General features: G+C 48.9%; 1 protein-coding gene across 1 annotated transcript in view; it reads right to left on the minus strand.

Moving 5' to 3' along the window:
* Nucleotides 1-908: 908 nt before the first annotated feature.
* LOC137571158 (fucolectin-like) overlaps nt 909-18,765 on the minus strand; it is a 74,347-nt gene continuing 56,490 nt past the window's right edge. Inside the window, exon 4 of the mRNA XM_068279936.1 lies at nt 909-1,217. Within this exon, the coding sequence (XP_068136037.1) occupies nt 1,025-1,217 (193 nt within the window). The 3' untranslated portion in view covers nt 909-1,024. The remainder of the gene's footprint in view (nt 1,218-18,765) is intronic.

Genomic DNA, 18,765 nt, shown 5'->3' on the forward strand with positions numbered 1-18,765 from the left:
AATCAAGATCCTTACTAGTAATATCTTGCCCCCGGACTGTGCAGAGTAGTTCTGGCTCACCTGTCTGTTAGCTTGCATGTCCAGTGGCGTAACTAAGAAGCTGTGGGCCCCGGTGCAAGTTTTACATGGTGCCCCCCCCCCCCCCCCGAAGCACTCCGTACATAATTGATACGGCGCACCAAAACCAATCAAAGACAACCACAGTGTCAGACGTGCAAGAAGGGGATGGGTAGTGTGTAAATGATCACTACTATTTAAAGCATCTAAATAAGTGAATATTATCTGCACAGGACTAATAAGGAGGTTGAGAGAGGGCCCCTCTGGCCCAAGGGCCCCCATGCGGTCGCAATTTCTGCACCCCCTATTGCTACGCCACTGTGACTATCTCGTAACTTCCATTGCCGCCTGGGGCACCTGTACCCCCATTATCCTGCCGCATATACTGCCATCATGCACAGGCAGTGGAGTCATGTGGAAAAGGCGTAGGGGAGCAATGGAGACAGATATGGCATACAGGAGGAGGAGCGCTAGTGGACAAGAGATCCAAAACTACATTGAAACATTTACCCTGGGTCCAAGGGGTACATATTACACATGGGGGGGGGGGGAAGAGACTGGCCAGAGGGCCATTGGTCATCAGGAAATTGAATGCTGTACATTCAACCGGGCCCTTTCCAGCTAGCTGGATCAATCACTTTGATCGAATTTGTCTGTTGCGGCATTGATTGGCAGAATATCGGGTGCTGCAAATTGAGTAATGTATGGACACCTTTACTATCATCTGTTTTGTATTATGTACAGAGCTGCAGAAGATGTTGGTGCTATATCAATAGATTATTAATAATAATAATAATAATAATAATTTTCAATAGTTCACAAGACAGAGGCAATGGCTGCATCATGTTGTTTCTTTATTGTATGATAGTTATTAACATTTGCAGAGCTATTTCAAAGCCCAGGTCACATCATGTTCCTCTTTCACTTGCATCTGTCAGGAGAACGTTGGAAGGAGCACCCAGGTAGCTCATGGTGACCCCGAACCACTCAGAGGAACGCTGACATTCCTAGACACTCCAAGAGATCCAAAGATCTGAATTTCACAAAAACTGATGACTCCTTTCTTTCCAAGTATGGCCACATTTACATATCGCCCCTTCCTCCCAGGACAGTGGTAGGTTTGTGTAGCACCGGATGGTAAGTGTGTAACTAAGGCACATCTAAAGAAAAGCAAGCAATTTAAACATGAAAAACAATGCATACAGTGTGATGTACAGCATACAGTGATATTCAAAATGTAGGGTAGAAACTGGACGTGAGCTCTCAGTCACTCACATTGTGCTAGATTTTTCAGGCAAGGGCACTAAAGGCCAGAGCCTAGAGCGCAACCAAGGGGCAGCAGGCTGGCACTGGTAGCTGCCGAACATTTTCAATGCCCAAACCTGTTATACCTCATGCCCGCTATGGCTGTGCTGAGCTCTGAACTTGTCACATCAACGTGACTTCTCACTGTGCCGAGAAGACTACATGAGCAGCAGCACAGCAATGATCAGGCATGGCAGGGCACTGTGCTGCTGGCTGTGCTGAGTTATGATGCCCCACCCCCTCTGTTTCCTGGCTGCTTGACCTCTCCTTATGGTAGAACTGCATATGAACTCTGATGACCCTTCCACCATTTGGAGACCCCTGCTAATGTCCCGATGGCAGAACAGGAACACTTTCTGTGCACATGACTGTGGTGAGTGCTACATGAATGGAACTTTCAAGCTTTGAAGTGACCTGTAAGAACCAATAAACAGTGACTGCTGGGATTGGCAGGGGCAATTTAATAAGTTGACTTACTGGGGATGGAGGCTGCTCAATGCTCTGAATGCGTATTCTCCTAAATCCTGTTCTCCCTGTACACCAACAACTGAACCACAACCCCCGACTCCGTTAAGGACAATAAATTTGCAGCTGACACATAGAAATGGCCCAGAACTGTTCGCTGCAAAAAAAAACATATTCGCGTTTGCCGCCTCAGGCAAACACATGGCGTGTTTGACCGACCCCCCTATACATTATAATGAAGCCAAACTGTCTCTGACCCCTCACCCCGGAGTCAGCAGGCACATGACAGCCAATCAGCTATCCCTCCCACCTGGACCCCCCTCCTCCCACACACCTATCAGAAAGCCAGCTCAGGAGACATTTTGCAGTCTGGCTTCTGTGCTAGGCAGATCAGGGAGAGCTGTGCTGCAGATAGGGAAAGCGTTACTTAGGCCTGTGTTCTGTGTCCCCATTGGAGTTTCTTGCTGCTACAATAACAATTAACCATATATAAAATCCCAGAGCCCTTCTAAAAGTTATTTTTTGATCTTGTGATATTGCTGTTCAGTGTGTCCACAGAGTGCACTTTAGCTGTTGCAGACAGATGCAGTCAGTGCCTAGTGCTACATTAGTTCACCCTTCTAAGGGCTGTTTTTCTTTTTCTTGCTATTGTTATATTGCAATTCTGTTTGTCCAGTTCACATGTTAGCTGTTGGAGACAAGTCTGCTGGCCCTAGTACCATGTTTCCCCCCAAAAAAGACACTGTCTTATATTAATTTGTCTTTCAAAATTTGTGCTAGGTCTTATTTTCGGGGAGGGCTTAAATTCTATGATGGTAGCCAGATAGATTTCCCCTACCCGCCCACTACCTTTACCTCCCCTGCTCTTGCCGCTGTGCTCCTGTTAAACTCCGGAAGCCTCTCCTGATTGGTTATGTCAGTCTGCCCGCCCGCTTGCTTGCCCACCTGTGCCCTTTACCTCCCGTTCTCGCCGCTGTCCCCTTGTTGAAGTCCGGAATCCTCTGTTCATTATGCCTGTCATTAATCACAGATTAGCGTTGACTCGCGTGAAAACAGCTACAGGAATGTATCAGGTAACAGCGCCGACAGGAATTAAACAGAGATCACTTCCTGTATAGGGCGGCACTGTTACCTGATACATTCCTGTAGCTGCTTTCACCCCGAGTCACCGCTAATCTGCGGTGTGATTAATGACAGGCATAATCAGCAGAGGATTCAGGACTTCAACGAGGGGACAGCGGCGGGAGCAGGGGAGGTAAAGGGAGCAGGCGGGCAAGCGAGCAGGAACCGGTCTGCCACTAGGTTTTATATTAGGGGGATGTCTTATATTTCGAGCACTCTCGAAATATATGGGGTATCTTACTTTAGGGGGAAGTCTTAAATTTGGGGAAAGACGGTAGTGCACCGACCATAACCCAATAATCCTTCACCACCACTACTGGCATCTAGTATCCACTAGTGGCCCCTGTATAAGCTCTCAGTGCAGAATCAGTGTTTTTTTTTTTCGCTTAACTGGCATTGAACTACCTCAGCCCGAATATAGGGGCTGGAAAACCACAAGCATGGCGACCACTACACTCCACTGTAAAAAGAATGCCGCTGAGAGGACTAACATTTATGTCCTGGAGGTGTCAACTAGTAAAAACAATGATTTACTCACCTGATGTTATCACTTACGCTCTTTGAGGTTGTTTGCGGTGCATAAACACTGCGTTTCCTCTGTCAGTGTGATTCGGGCATAACCCTTACACTACCTTATTGCCGTGTATGCACACCGGATGTTTTAAAGCAGGGGTCCCCAACCTTTTCCGGCCCGGGACCACTTTCTGACCAAATTAGTATAGTGTCCCAGTATAGCTAGTATAGTCCCAGTATGGGTAGTAAAGTGCTCAGTATAGCTAGTATAGTGCCCAGTATGGCTAGTATAGTGCCCAGTATATAGCTAGTATAGTGCCCAGTATGGCTAGTATAGTGCCCAGTATAGCTAGTATAGTGCCCCAGTATAGCTAGTATAGTGCCCCAGTATAGCTAGTATAGTGCCCAGTATAGCTAGTATAGCCCCAATATAGCTAGTATAGTTCCCAGTATGGCTAGTATAGTGCCCAGTATGGCTAGTATAGTGCCCAGTATGGCTAGTATAGTGCCCCAGTATAGCTAGTATAGTGCCCCAGTATAGCTAGTATAGTGCCCCAGTATAGCTAGTATAGTGCCCTAGTATAGCCCCAGTATAGCTAGTATAGAGCCCCAGTATAGCTAGTATAGAGCCCCAGTATAGCTAGTATAGTGCCCCAGCATAGCTAGTATAGCCCCAGTATGGGTAGGTAGTGCCCCAGTATAGCTAGTAAAGTTCCCAGTATAGCTAGTATATAGTGCCCCAGTATAGCTAGTATAGCCCCAGCAGTGGTGCTCAGCAGAGCTCGAATATTCGAGTAGCTCGAATATTCGAGCTCTTTTTCAGCTATTCGAGCTCGGTATTCGAGCTCCGAATAGCTGGAGATATTCGAATGGGCTATTCGAGTGAACTCGAATAGCACATTCACTATTCGCGCTATTCGAGCTAACAGCGCTATTCGAGCTCGAATACCGAGCTCGAATAGCGTCATAGCCCAGATTGATGTCCTTAGAGCCAATCAGAGGGCTCCCAGGCCCTCTGACGGCAGCCAATCACTGAGGGGGACCCTGGCCAGCCCCTACCCTATAAATAGCGGCCGCCATGTTCGGTTTTTCCGTCCTTGCCTGACTTTGTACAGAGAGAGATCTGCTCCTTTGTGCTTTGGCTTAGCAAGAGCTTTATTGTGGTCATTCACCTAGCGTTTTTGCTCACATACACCTCCTATATACACCTATATTGTTGTTAGTTAGATAGACATTGTATTTTAGTTAGTAGCTTGTGTGTTACTAGAGAGCCAGCTGCTGCAGGCAAGCTTACACAACTTTAGGCCTCAGGGCCTGCCTGTGTGGGCAGCTCAGCTGTTCTCTCCTGTCCTCTGTTAGTTTATTTCTTCTCATCTATACCAGTATTTCTGCTGTCCTTTACTAGTACTACTGAGTGATTGTATTTTGTACTGTAGTTATATAACTGTACTAGGACTAACTAGGACACTCACTGTCACTGTTTGTTCATAGCTCCTGCGTGTGATCGTGTGTGTGTGCGTGCACTGTCTGTAGTGTACACACACTCTATTTCCTTCTGATTACTGATTAATTATTGTAATTTCTAGTTGTACTTCCTGACTGTTACTTCTTACTTACTGTACTAGGGACACTCACTCAGTCACTGTTCATAGGCTAGCTCCTGCGCGTGTGTGCGCGTGCGTGCACTCACTGTCTGTAGTGTACACACACTCTATTTCCTTGTGATTACTATTGATTATTGTAATTTTTAGTTGTACTTCCTGACTGTTACTACTTACTTACTGTACTAGGGACACTCACTCAGTCACTGTTCATAGGCTAGCTCCTGCGTGTGTGTGTGCGTGCACTGTCTGTAGTGTACACACACTCTATTTCCTTGTGATTACTACTGATTACTGAATCTGATTAAGTTGTAATTTCTAGTTGTACTTCCTGACTGTTACTACTTACTTACTGTACTAGGGACACTCACTCAGTCACTGTTCATAGGCTAGCTCCTGCGCGTGTGTGCGCGTGCGTGCACTCACTGTCTGTAGTGTACACACACTCTATTTCCTTGTGATTACTATTGATTATTGTATTTTCTAGTTGTACTTCCTGACTGTTACTACTTACTTACTGTACTAGGGACACTCACTCAGTCACTGTTCATAGGCTAGCTCCTGCGTGTGTGTGCGCGTGCACTGTCTGTAGTGTACACACACTCTATTTACTTGTGATTACTACTGATTACTGAATCTGATTAAGTTGTAATTTCTAGTTGTACTTCCTGACTGTTACTACTTACTTACTGTACTAGGGACACTCACTCAGTCACTGTTCATAGGCTAGCTCCTGCGCGTGTGTGCGCGTGCGTGCACTCACTGTCTGTAGTGTACACACACTCTATTTCCTTGTGATTACTACTGATTATTGTAATTTCTAGTTGTACTTCCTGACTGTTACTACTTACTTACTGTACTAGGGACACTCACTCAGTCACTGTTCATAGGCTAGCTCCTGCGTGTGTGTGCGCGTGCACTGTCTGTAGTGTACACACACTCTATTTCCTTGTGATTACTACTGATTACTGAATCTGATTAAGTTGTAATTTCTAGTTGTACTTCCTGACTGTTACTACTTACTTACTGTACTAGGGACACTCACTCAGTCACTGTTCATAGGCTAGCTCCTGCGCGTGTGTGCGCGTGCGTGCACTCACTGTCTGTAGTGTACACACACTCTATTTCCTTGTGATTACTACTGATTATTGTAATTTCTAGTTAGTGTACTAGGGGACACACTCACTGTTCACTGTTCACACTTACTGATTACCGATTATTGTATTTTGTATTTGTACTGTACTAATCAGTTAGCGATCTAATCACTTAGTGATTAGTGTCACCTCACCCACCAACCCACTCCATTAAAGTACCCCACTTTTCACCCGCCCTTTTAAAAAACTTTTGTGTTTACGCCCAAAACATCTAAGATGTCTGGAAGTGGCAGCCAGCGCGGTTTGGGCAAGGGGAAGGGCAGCAAGGGAATCAGGAGGAGAGGGAGCAGCATTGTGGCAGGCCGCGGCCGTGCCACCATGCACAGTTCCGCAGCAGCAGCAGCGTCAGTGGCTAACATTCCTCCTATAGCCACTGGCCATGGACGCCTTGGGCGCCGCCCAGCAGGAGCATCTGCAACTCACGCTGCAGAGACACAGCAGCAGCGTGTAGCACCTGCTCCGATTTTCCTCCAGCCGGGTCGGAAACGTCCCATTGAGGAAAAGGATGCAGACACTGTGGTGCAACTGATGACGGAGGATGAGCAGCCCGCCATCAGCTCTGCATCCGAGGCCTCCACCCTCACCACCACCACCACCCCTGTTCGCAGCAGCCGCCCAGCAGGGCCTGGGGAGGAGGCCAGTTCACCGTCAGTCGCCGACCTGTCACTCAGCAGTCTTTTGACCCCAGGCATCATGAGTAAATTGTCTGCTGTTGTTGGCGATTTGGAGGAGGAGATGCTGATGGGCACTTTGGGCGAGGAGGGATTGGACAGCAAGACTGTGGCGACAGTCAAGCAGCCCATCCATGCATCAGGAGAGGAGTTTGGGGGGTCATCATCCCAGCAGGACATGTTTCAGGAGGGGGAGGATGATGATGACACGGTGACAGACAGAGACTGGGTGCCACCAGCTCCAGGGGATGTCGTCATCAGCAGCTCTGAGGAGGAGGAGGAGGATGCGCTTGTGGGCCTTGCAAGGAGGTGCATCATTGGCAGCAGTAGGCAGGTCCCACAGCCTGCTGGTGTCTCAGGCTCAGCAGCAGCAGCAGCAGCATCTGCCAGTACCACCACCAGCCGCACCCAAGCCCCCCCCCCCAACCACCACAGGGAGACAGGCAGCAGCGGTTCCATGCCGTAGGGGGTTGTTTTTGTCACCAATCTGGCGATTTTTCACCATGTCCACAATGTACAGCAAGTACGCCACTTGCAACCACTGTCAGCGGAAGTTGAGCAGAGGTGCAGACCCCTTAAAGTTCAGCACCAGCTCGCTCATCAACCACCTTGCTGCGAAACATTTCCACCAGCATGAGGAGTTCCAGAGGCTGAAGGCATCTGGTGCTGGCAGTGGCACCACACCCATCACTGCACAGCCTTCAGCAGCAGCAGCAGCAGCAGCAACAGCAGCCACCCGCCCTCCTGCTCCTCCAGCAGCACCAGCAGGAGTGCGGAAATGCACTGCTCCTCCCCCCTCTGCAACTCCTGCCGCCGACACTGAGGCCTGTTCTGGCAGCCAGTCCTCAGTGGCCTCCTCTGCTGTGTCTGCTGATTCCCGTGCCAGCAAAAGGCCACGCCAGAGCCTTTTGAGCGAGTCCTTCCAGGGGGTGGTTAGGGCTCTGCCTCCCAGCAGCCGTCGCGTGCGGCAGCTAAACGGCTTGCTGGCACGGGCCATGTGCTCCCAACTCCTGCCGTACACGCTCGTGCAGGAGGGGAGCGACATGCGTGCGCTGCTTGCTTGTGCAGCCCCAGACTGGCAGCTCCCCAGCAGACACTTCTTCGCCCGCAAGGCCATTCCTGCACTGCACCGCTTTGTGATGGCCAATGTGGAGCGAGGGCTGGAGCACGCGGTTGGTGAAAGGGTCCACGTCACCATGGACTCCTGGAGCAGCCGCTTCGGGACAGGCCGCTACCTGTCCTTCACTGTCCACTGGGTCAGCTTGGTGGAAGGGGGTGAGGATGGGAGAGCAGCAGCGGGCACAGCAGCAGCAGCAACACAGTGGGTGGTGCCACCCCGCAGGGTCAGGGGAACTGCAGCAGGTTCCTCCGATCCTCTGCCATCCTCCGGCACACCTGGCCAAACCCCCCGCCTCAGCAGCAGCGTGAAGGCCCGCCACTGCCAAGCGCTGCTGCACTTGGTCAGCCTTGGGAAGACCAAGCTGACGGCAACCCATGTGTTGGCCAAACTCCAGAAACAGGAGAGGATTTGGCTGACCCCCAGAGGCCTCAGAGTCGGAGAGGTGGTTGCCGACAATGGGGCCAATCTGGTTGCCGCAATAGACAGGGGAAACCTGACCCACATCCCCTGTCTTGCCCACGTGCTGAACCTGGTGGTGCAGAAGTTCTTGCGCACCTACCAGGGGATGGGTGAACTGCTGGAAACGGCAAGGAACGTTGTGCGTCACTTCCGGCGCTCGGCTGCAGCCTGTGCGAGCCTGGAAGACGTGCAAAAGGAGCTGGAGCTGCCACGCCATCGGCTGATCCTTGACGTTCCGACTCGCTGGAACTCCACCCTGGTGATGTTGGAGCGTCTGGTTGAACAGAAGCACGCTGTCAACCAGTACCTTGCCCTGGCCACTGTTTCCGCCGCTCAGAGAAGGGACAAGACCAGCAACATCCCGTCCATCGTCCCCAATGATGACTGGAGGCACATGCAGCAGGTGTGCTTAGTGCTGGCTCCCTTTCTGCAGGCTACTAACATGGTGAGCAGGGACCATGCTATGGTCTGCGAGTGGGTGCCCCTGGTTTGTCTGCTGAACAGAGCCCTCGATGCTTTGCTGGAACAGGGAGCGGCAGCCTTGGACCAGCAGGAGCGGCAAGCAGCTGCACAGTCCACCTCTGAGGGGGAGGAGGAGGAGGACTTGGTGCAGGTCCCTGACCTTGCTGCTGATGAGGGGGATCAGCACAGTGCAGCTGAGTTGGTGCGGGGGTGGAGAGAGGATGAGGCTGAGGAGGGAGAGGAGGAGGATGAGGACAGCACTGCCGCCGATGTGCCAGCACACGTGGCCCGCCTCTTCCCAATGGCAGCGCACATGCTGACGTGCCTGCGCAAGGACCCCAGGGTGATCCAGATGAAGCAGAGGGAGGACATCTGGATCAGCATGATGTTGGACCCACGCCTCAAGGGGAAGTTGAGCCAGTTCCTGCCGCCTGCAGGAGGAGACCCAGCGCAACAAATAAGGAGCTTGCAGCAGGCCCTTGTTGAGCGCTTGGAGGAAGCCTTCCCCCAGCCTTCCACCCCCACTGTCCAGCCAGCACAGAGGCAGCAGCAGGTGCCTGCATCCAGCAGCAAGCGCCCCACAGACCTGCTGTCTCTCAGCAACAAGCTCTACAGGACTGTAGAGGCTCCGGCAGCAGTGACTAGAGAGGAGGTGCATGCAGCAGCATCCTCCTCCGGTCACAGCCAGCGCCTGACCCGAATGGTGGCTGACTACATGGGGTCCTACAGCGGGCTTGACAGCGATGCCCCTGTTGATCCCATGGAGTATTGGGTCAAGCGCCTGGAGATCTGGAGCGAGTTGGCGCAGTACGCCCTGGAAGTGCTGTCCTGTCCCCCTTCCAGCGTGCTGTCCGAGCGCTGCTTCAGTGCAGCTGGTGGCGTGGTCACCGAGAAACGCTCACGTCTGTCTCACAAGTCTGTGGACAGACTGGCGTTTCTCAAGATGAACCAGGCGTGGGTGGAAGGCGAGTTCCTGGCCCCTGTTGTCGGCGAGAGGGGGACATGAACTGAAGAACCATCGTTAATGTGCCTTACCACCCTTTACCACCTCCTGGCTCCTGCTCACTAAGCCAGCCTGGTTCACTTTGACTATTACGTCGCCTGCAGCCACAAATTTTACACCTACAGTGGGCTGCTGTGTACTGCCCTTCTGCTGTCTGTCTGTGTTTCCCACTGTCAGGGTATCACCGCTAGGTACCAGGGCTATTATGTCACGCTGCCTGCCTGCTGCCACACTCACACTACTCCTCCATTCCTCCTGCTGCTGCTGCTGTCTGTCTGTGTTTCCCACTGCCAGGGTACACAGAATTACCTTCTGCTGCCACTCTGCCACCAGCTATTACGTCAAACAATAGCTGCTCACATAATTACTCCTCCATTCCTCCTGCTGCTGCTGCTGCTGTCTGTCTGTGTTTCCAAACGCCAGGGTACACAGATTTACCTTCTGCTGCCACTATGCCACCAGCTATTACGTCAAACAATAGCTATATATCTGTGTAAATTGTTTTACAAACAAAACCAAAAAACCATAAAAAAAAAGGTTTAATTTTTCTGAGGTGCCCGGGTTGAAAACTGTGTTGTCCCAGTTGTGTATTGGACACGATGTGGGCTGCACGACCGCTGTCTGGGACCTCCTGCCTGCTGTGTTTATTTACGCCCTGGTATCACCGCTAGGTACCAGGGCTATTATGTCACGTTGCCTGCCTGCTGCCACACTCACACTACTCCTCCATTCCTCCTGCTGCTGCTGCTGTCTGTCTGTGTTTCCCACTGCCAGGGTACACAGAATTACCTTCTGCTGCCACTCTGCCACCAGCTGTTACGTCAAACAATAGCTGCTCACATAATTACTCCTCCATTCCTCCTGCTGCTGCTGCTGTCTGTCTTTGTTTCCCAACGCCAGGGTACACAGATTTACCTTCTGCTGCCACTCTGCCACCAGCTATTACGTCAAAAAATAGCTATATCTGTGTAATTGGTTGTAAAACCAAAACTACAAAACCATTAAAAAAAAAAAGGTTTCATTTTTCTGAGGTGCCCGGGTTGAAAACTGTGTTGTCCCAGTTGTGTATTGGACACAATGTGGGCTGCACGACCGCTGTCTGGGACCTCCTGTTGTGTTTATTTACGCCCTGGTATCACCGCCAGGTACCAGGGCTATTATGTCACGCTGCCTGCCTGCTGCCACACTCACACTACTCCTCCATTCCTCCTGCTGCTGCTGCTGTCTGTCTGTGTTTCCCACTGCCAGGGTACACAGAATTACCTTCTGCTGCCACTCTGCCACCAGCTATTACGTCAAACAATAGCTGCTCACATAATTACTCCTCCATTCCTCCTGCTGCTGCTGCTGTCTGTCTGTGTTTCCCAACGCCAGGGTACACAGATTTACCTTCTGCTGCCACTCTGCCACCAGCTATTACGTCAAAAAATAGCTATATCTATGTAATTGGTTGTAAAACCAAAACTACAAAACCATTAAAAAAAAAAAAGGTTTAATTTTTCTGAGGTGCCCGGGTTGAAAACTGTGTTGTCCCAGTTGTGTATTGGACACAATGTGGGCTGCACGACCGCTGTCTGGGACCTCCTGTTGTGTTTATTTACGCCCTGGTATCACCGCTAGGTACCAGGGCTATTATGTCACGCTGCCTGCCTGCTGCCACACTCACACTACTCCTCCATTCCTCCTGCTGCTGCTGCTGTCTGTCTGTGTTTCCCACTTCCAGGGTACACAGAATTACCTTCTGCTGCCACTCTGCCACCAGCTATTACGTCAAACAATAGCTGCTCACATAATTACTCCTCCATTCCTCCTGCTGCTGCTGCTGTCTGTCTGTGTTTCTCAACGCCAGGGTACACAGATTTACCTTCTGCTGCCACTATGCCACCAGCTATTACGTCAAACAATAGCTATATATCTGTGTAATTTGTTTTACAAACAAAACCAAAAAAGCATAAAAAAAAGGTTTAATTTTTCTGAGGTGCCCGGGTTGAAAACTGTGTTGTCCCAGTTGTGTATTGGACACGATGTGGGCTGCACGACCGCTGTCTGGGACCTCCTGCCTGCTGTGTTTATTTACAGCCCTGGTATCACCGCTAGGTACCAGGGCTATTATGTCACGCTGCCTGCCTGCTGCCACACTCACACTACTCCTCCATTCCTCCTGCTGCTGCTGCTGTCTGTCTGTGTTTCCCACTGCCAGGGTACACAGAATTACCTTCTGCTTCCACTCTGCCACCAGCTATTACGTCAAACAATAGCTGCTCACATAATTACTCCTCCATTCCTCCTGCTGCTGCTGCTGTCTGTCTGTGTTTCCCACTGTCAGGGTACACAGATTTACCTTCTGCTGCCACTCTGCCACCAGCTATTACGTCAAAAAATAGCTATATCTGTGTAATTGGTTGTAAAACCAAAACTACAAAACCATTAAAAAAAAAAAAGGTTTACTTTTTCTGAGGTGCCCGGGTTGAAAACTGTGTTGTCCCAGTTGTGTATTGGACACAATGTGGGCTGCACGACCGCTGTCTGGGACCTCCTGTTGTGTTTATTTACGCCCTGGTATCACCACTAGGTACCAGGGCTATTATGTCACGCTGCCTGCCTGCTGCCACACTCACACTACTCCTCCATTCCTCCTGCTGCTGCTGCTGTCTGTCTGTGTTTCCCACTGCCAGGGTACACAGAATTACCTTCTGCTGCCACTCTGCCACCAGCTATTACGTCAAACAATAGCTGCTCACATAATTACTCCTCCATTCCTCCTGCTGCTGCTGCTGTCTGTCTTTGTTTCCCAACGCCAGGGTACACAGATTTACCTTCTGCTGCCACTCTGCCACCAGCAATTACGTCAAAAAATAGCTATATCTGTGTAATTGGTTGTAAAACCAAAACTACAAAACCATTAAAAAAAAAGGTTTAATTTTTCTGAGGTGCCCGGGTTGAAAACTGTGTTGTCCCAGTTGTGTATTGGACACAATGTGGGCTGCACGACCGCTGTCTGGGACCTCCTGTTGTGTTTATTTACGCCCTGGTATCACCGCTAGGTACCAGGGCTATTATGTCACGCTGCCTGCCTGCTGCCACACTCACACTACTCCTCCATTCCTCCTGCTGCTGCTGCTGTCTGTCTGTGTTTCCCACTGCCAGGGTACACAGAATTACCTTCTGCTGCCACTCTGCCACCAGCTATTACGTCAAACAATAGCTGCTCACATAATTACTCCTCCATTCCTCCTGCTGCTGCTGCTGTCTGTCTGTGTTTCCCAACGCCAGGGTACACAGATTTACCTTCTGCTGCCACTCTGCCACCAGCTATTACGTCAAAAAATAGCTATATCTATGTAATTGGTTGTAAAACCAAAACTACAAAACCATTAAAAAAAAAAAGGTTTAATTTTTCTGAGGTGCCCGGGTTGAAAACTGTGTTGTCCCAGTTGTGTATTGGACACAATGTGGGCTGCACGACCGCTGTCTGGGACCTCCTGTTGTGTTTATTTACGCCCTGGTATCACCGCTAGGTACCAGGGCTATTATGTCACGCTGCCTGCCTGCTGCCACACTCACACTACTCCTCCATTCCTCCTGCTGCTGCTGCTGTCTGTCTGTGTTTCCCACTTCCAGGGTACACAGAATTACCTTCTGCTGCCACTCTGCCACCAGCTATTACGTCAAACAATAGCTGCTCACATAATTACTCCTCCATTCCTCCTGCTGCTGCTGCTGTCTGTCTGTGTTTATCAACGCCAGGGTACACAGATTTACCTTCTGCTGCCACTATGCCACCAGCTATTACGTCAAACAATAGCTATATATCTGTGTAATTTGTTTTACAAACAAAACCAAAAAACCATAAAAAAAAAGGTTTAATTTTTCTGAGGTGCCCGGGTTGAAAACTGTGTTGTCCCAGTTGTGTATTGGACACGATGTGGGCTGCACGACCGCTGTCTGGGACCTCCTGCCTGCTGTGTTTATTTACAGCCCTGGTATCACCGCTAGGTACCAGGGCTATTATGTCACGCTGCCTGCCTGCTGCCACACTCACACTACTCCTCCATTCCTCCTGCTGCTGCTGCTGTCTGTCTGTGTTTCCCACTGCCAGGGTACACAGAATTACCTTCTGCTTCCACTCTGCCACCAGCTATTACGTCAAACAATAGCTGCTCACATAATTACTCCTCCATTCCTCCTGCTGCTGCTGCTGTCTGTCTGTGTTTCCCACTGTCAGGGTACACAGATTTACCTTCTGCTGCCACTCTGCCACCAGCTATTACGTCAAAAAATAGCTATATCTGTGTAATTGGTTGTAAAACCAAAACTACAAAACCATTAAAAAAAAAAAGGTTTACTTTTTCTGAGGTGCCCGGGTTGAAAACTGTGTTGTCCCAGTTGTGTATTGGACACGATGTGGGCTGCACGACCGCTGTCTGGGACCTCCTGCCTGCTGTGTTTATTTACAGCCCTGGTATCACCGCTAGGTACCAGGGCTATTATGTCACGCTGCCTGCCTGCTGCCACACTCACACTACTCCTCCATTCCTCCTGCTGCTGCTGCTGTCTGTCTGTGTTTCCCACTGCCAGGGTACACAGAATTACCTTCTGCTTCCACTCTGCCACCAGCTATTACGTCAAACAATAGCTGCTCACATAATTACTCCTCCATTCCTCCTGCTGCTGCTGCTGTCTGTCTGTGTTTCCCACTGTCAGGGTACACAGATTTACCTTCTGCTGCCACTCTGCCACCAGCTATTACGTCAAAAAATAGCTATATCTGTGTAATTGGTTGTAAAACCAAAACTACAAAACCATTAAAAAAAAAAAAGGTTTACTTTTTCTGAGGTGCCCGGGTTGAAAACTGTGTTGTCCCAGTTGTGTATTGGACACAATGTGGGCTGCACGACCGCTGTCTGGGACCTCCTGTTGTGTTTATTTACGCCCTGGTATCACCACTAGGTACCAGGGCTATTATGTCACGCTGCCTGCCTGCTGCCACACTCACACTACTCCTCCATTCCTCCTGCTGCTGCTGCTGTCTGTCTGTGTTTCCCACTGCCAGGGTACACAGAATTACCTTCTGCTGCCACTCTGCCACCAGCTATTACGTCAAACAATAGCTGCTCACATAATTACTCCTCCATTCCTCCTGCTGCTGCTGCTGTCTGTCTGTGTTTCCCAACGCCAGGGTACACAGATTTACCTTCTGCTGCCACTCTGCCACCAGCTATTACGTCAAAAAATAGCTATATCTATGTAATTGGTTATAAAACCAAAACTACAAAACCATTAAAAAAAAAAAGGTTTAATTTTTCTGAGGTGCCCGGGTTGAAAACTGTGTTGTCCCAGTTGTGTATTGGACACAATGTGGGCTGCACGACCGCTGTCTGGGACCTCCTGTTGTGTTTATTTACGCCCTGGTATCACCGCTAGGTACCAGGGCTATTATGTCACGCTGCCTGCCTGCTGCCACACTCACACTACTCCTCCATTCCTCCTGCTGCTGCTGCTGTCTGTCTGTGTTTCCCACTTCCAGGGTACACAGAATTACCTTCTGCTGCCACTCTGCCACCAGCTATTACGTCAAACAATAGCTGCTCACATAATTACTCCTCCATTCCTCCTGCTGCTGCTGCTGTCTGTCTGTGTTTCTCAACGCCAGGGTACACAGATTTACCTTCTGCTGCCACTATGCCACCAGCTATTACGTCAAACAATAGCTATATATCTGTGTAATTTGTTTTACAAACAAAACCAAAAAACCATAAAAAAAAAAGGTTTAATTTTTCTGAGGTGCCCGGGTTGAAAACTGTGTTGTCCCAGTTGTGTATTGGACACGATGTGGGCTGCACGACCGCTGTCTGGGACCTCCTGCCTGCTGTGTTTATTTACAGCCCTGGTATCACCGCTAGGTACCAGGGCTATTATGTCACGCTGCCTGCCTGCTGCCACACTCACACTACTCCTCCATTCCTCCTGCTGCTGCTGCTGTCTGTCTGTGTTTCCCACTGCCAGGGTACACAGAATTACCTTCTGCTTCCACTCTGCCACCAGCTATTACGTCAAACAATAGCTGCTCACATAATTACTCCTCCATTCCTCCTGCTGCTGCTGCTGTCTGTCTGTGTTTCCCACTGTCAGGGTACACAGATTTACCTTCTGCTGCCACTCTGCCACCAGCTATTACGTCAAAAAATAGCTATATCTGTGTAATTGGTTGTAAAACCAAAACTACAAAACCATTAAAAAAAAAAAGGTTTACTTTTTCTGAGGTGCCCGGGTTGAAAACTGTGTTGTCCCAGTTGTGTATTGGACACAATGTGGGCTGCACGACCGCTGTCTGGGACCTCCTGTTGTGTTTATTTACGCCCTGGTATCACCACTAGGTACCAGGGCTATTATGTCACGCTGCCTGCCTGCTGCCACACTCACACTACTCCTCCATTCCTCCTGCTGCTGCTGCTGTCTGTCTGTGTTTCCCACTGCCAGGGTACACAGAATTACCTTCTGCTGCCACTCTGCCACCAGCTATTACGTCAAACAATAGCTGCTCACATAATTACTCCTCCATTCCTCCTGCTGCTGCTGCTGTCTGTCTGTGTTTCCCAACGCCAGGGTACACAGATTTACCTTCTGCTGCCACTCTGCCACCAGCTATTACATCAAAAAATAGCTATATCTGTGTAATTGGTTGTAAAACCAAAACTACAAAACCATTAAAAAAAAAAGGTTTAATTTTTCTGAGGTGCCCGGGTTGAAAACTGTGTTGTCCCAGTTGTGTATTGGACACAATGTGGGCTGCACGACCGCTGTCTGGGACCTCCTGTTGTGTTTATTTACGCCCTGGTATCACCGCTAGGTACCAGGGCTATTATGTCACGCTGCCTGCCTGCTGCCACACTCACACTACTCCTCCATTCCTCCTGCTGCTGCTGCTGTCTGTCTGTGTTTCCCACTGCCAGGGTACACAGAATTACCTTCTGCTGCCACTCTGCCACCAGCTATTACGTCAAACAATAGCTGTTCACATAATTACTCCTCCATTCCTCCTGCTGCTGCTGCTGTCTGTCTGTGTTTCCCAACGCCAGGGTACACAGATTTACCTTCTGCTGCCACTATGCCACCAGCTATTACGTTAAACAATAGCTATATATCTGTGTAATTTGTTTTACAAACAAAACCAAAAAACCATTAAAAAAAAGGTTTAATTTTTCTGAGGTGCCCGGGTTGAAAACTGTGTTGTGCCAGTTGTGTATTGGACACAATGTGGGCTGCACGACCGCTGTCTGGGACCTCCTGCCTGCTTTGTTTATTTACAGCCCTGGTATCACCGCTAGGTACCAGGGCTATTATGTCACGCTGCCTGCCTCATTGACTGCCTGCTGCCACACACTCATCCTCCTCCTCCTGCTGCTGAATTTACCTCCTGCTGTCTGTGTGTTTCCACTGCCAGGGAGCACATACAATGGCGCTTCCAACATGCGTGCGCCACCAGCTATTTGTTACGCTCAAAAATAGCTGCATTTCTTTAAAAAAACAAAAAAATTATATATACTTTTTTTTAATACTGTGTGATATTATTTTTAGAGGTGTCCGGGTTGAAAACTGTGTTGTCCCAGTTGTGTATTGGACATGATGTGGGCTTCACGACTGCTGTCTGGAACCTCATGCTGTGTATTTTCGGCCTGGTACCACCGCTAGGTACCACACAGCCTATTATGTCTCGCTGCCTGCCTCATTGACTGCCTGCTGCCACACAATCATCCGCCTCCTCCTGCTGCTGCTGCTGAATTTACCTCCTGCTGTCTGTGTGTTTCCACTGCCAGGTAGCACATACAATGGCGCTTCCAACATGCGTGCGCCACCAGCTATTTATTACGCTCAAAAATAGCTGCATTTCTTTAAAAAAAAAATATAAAAGAGAAATAAGTGAAGAAGAAGAAGACGATATAGAAAAAGAAGGAGAAGAAGAAGAAGAAGGAGAAGAAGAAGAAGAAGGAGAAGAAGAAGAAGAAGAAGAAGAAGAAGAAGAAGAAGAAGAAGATGAAGAAGAAGAAGATGACGAAGAAGAAGAAGATGAAGAAGATGAAGAAGAAGAAGATGAAGAAGATGAAGAAGAAGATGAAAAAGATGAAGAAGATGAAGAAGAAGAAGATGAAGAAGATGTAGAAGAAGAAGATGAAGAAGATGAAGAAGAAGAAGATGAAGAAGAAGAAGATGAAGAAGATGAAGAAGATGAAGAAGAAGAAGATGAAGAAGATGAAGAAGAAGAAGATGAAGAAGAAGAAGATGAATAAGATGAAGAAGAAGAAAAAGAAGATGAAGAAGAAGAAGATGAAGAAGAAGAAGATGAAGAAGATGAAGAAGATGAAGAAGAAGATGAAGAAGAAGATGATGATGAAGAAGATGAAGAAGATGAAGAAGAAGATGAAGAAGAAGAAGAAGACAATATAGAAGAAGAAGATATAGAAGAAGATATAGAAGAAGAAGATATAGAAGAAGAAGATATAGAAGAAGAAGATATAGAAGAAGAAGAAGAAGATATAGAAGATAAAAAGAAGAAGAAGAAGAAGAAGAAGAAGTATATACAGTACTGAACAAAATTCTGGACACAACTTCTCTTTCCACCTTTTTTTTTTAAAGGAACATCCCCACATAATCACTTGCTGTTGTTACTTGGAAAAAAAGATGTTTCTTGCATCATTCACCCTCAAAACAAGTGTTGGAAGCTATTTAAGGCCAATTCGAATAGTCAGCTCGAATAATGAGCTCGAATACCGACTCGAATAGTGAGCTCGAAGTCCGAGGTCGAATCGAATAGTAAAAAATATTCGACTCAAAT

Source organism: Hyperolius riggenbachi, chromosome 4 (genome assembly GCF_040937935.1).
Source record: "Hyperolius riggenbachi isolate aHypRig1 chromosome 4, aHypRig1.pri, whole genome shotgun sequence".
Taxonomy (NCBI): Eukaryota; Metazoa; Chordata; class Amphibia; order Anura; family Hyperoliidae; genus Hyperolius; species Hyperolius riggenbachi.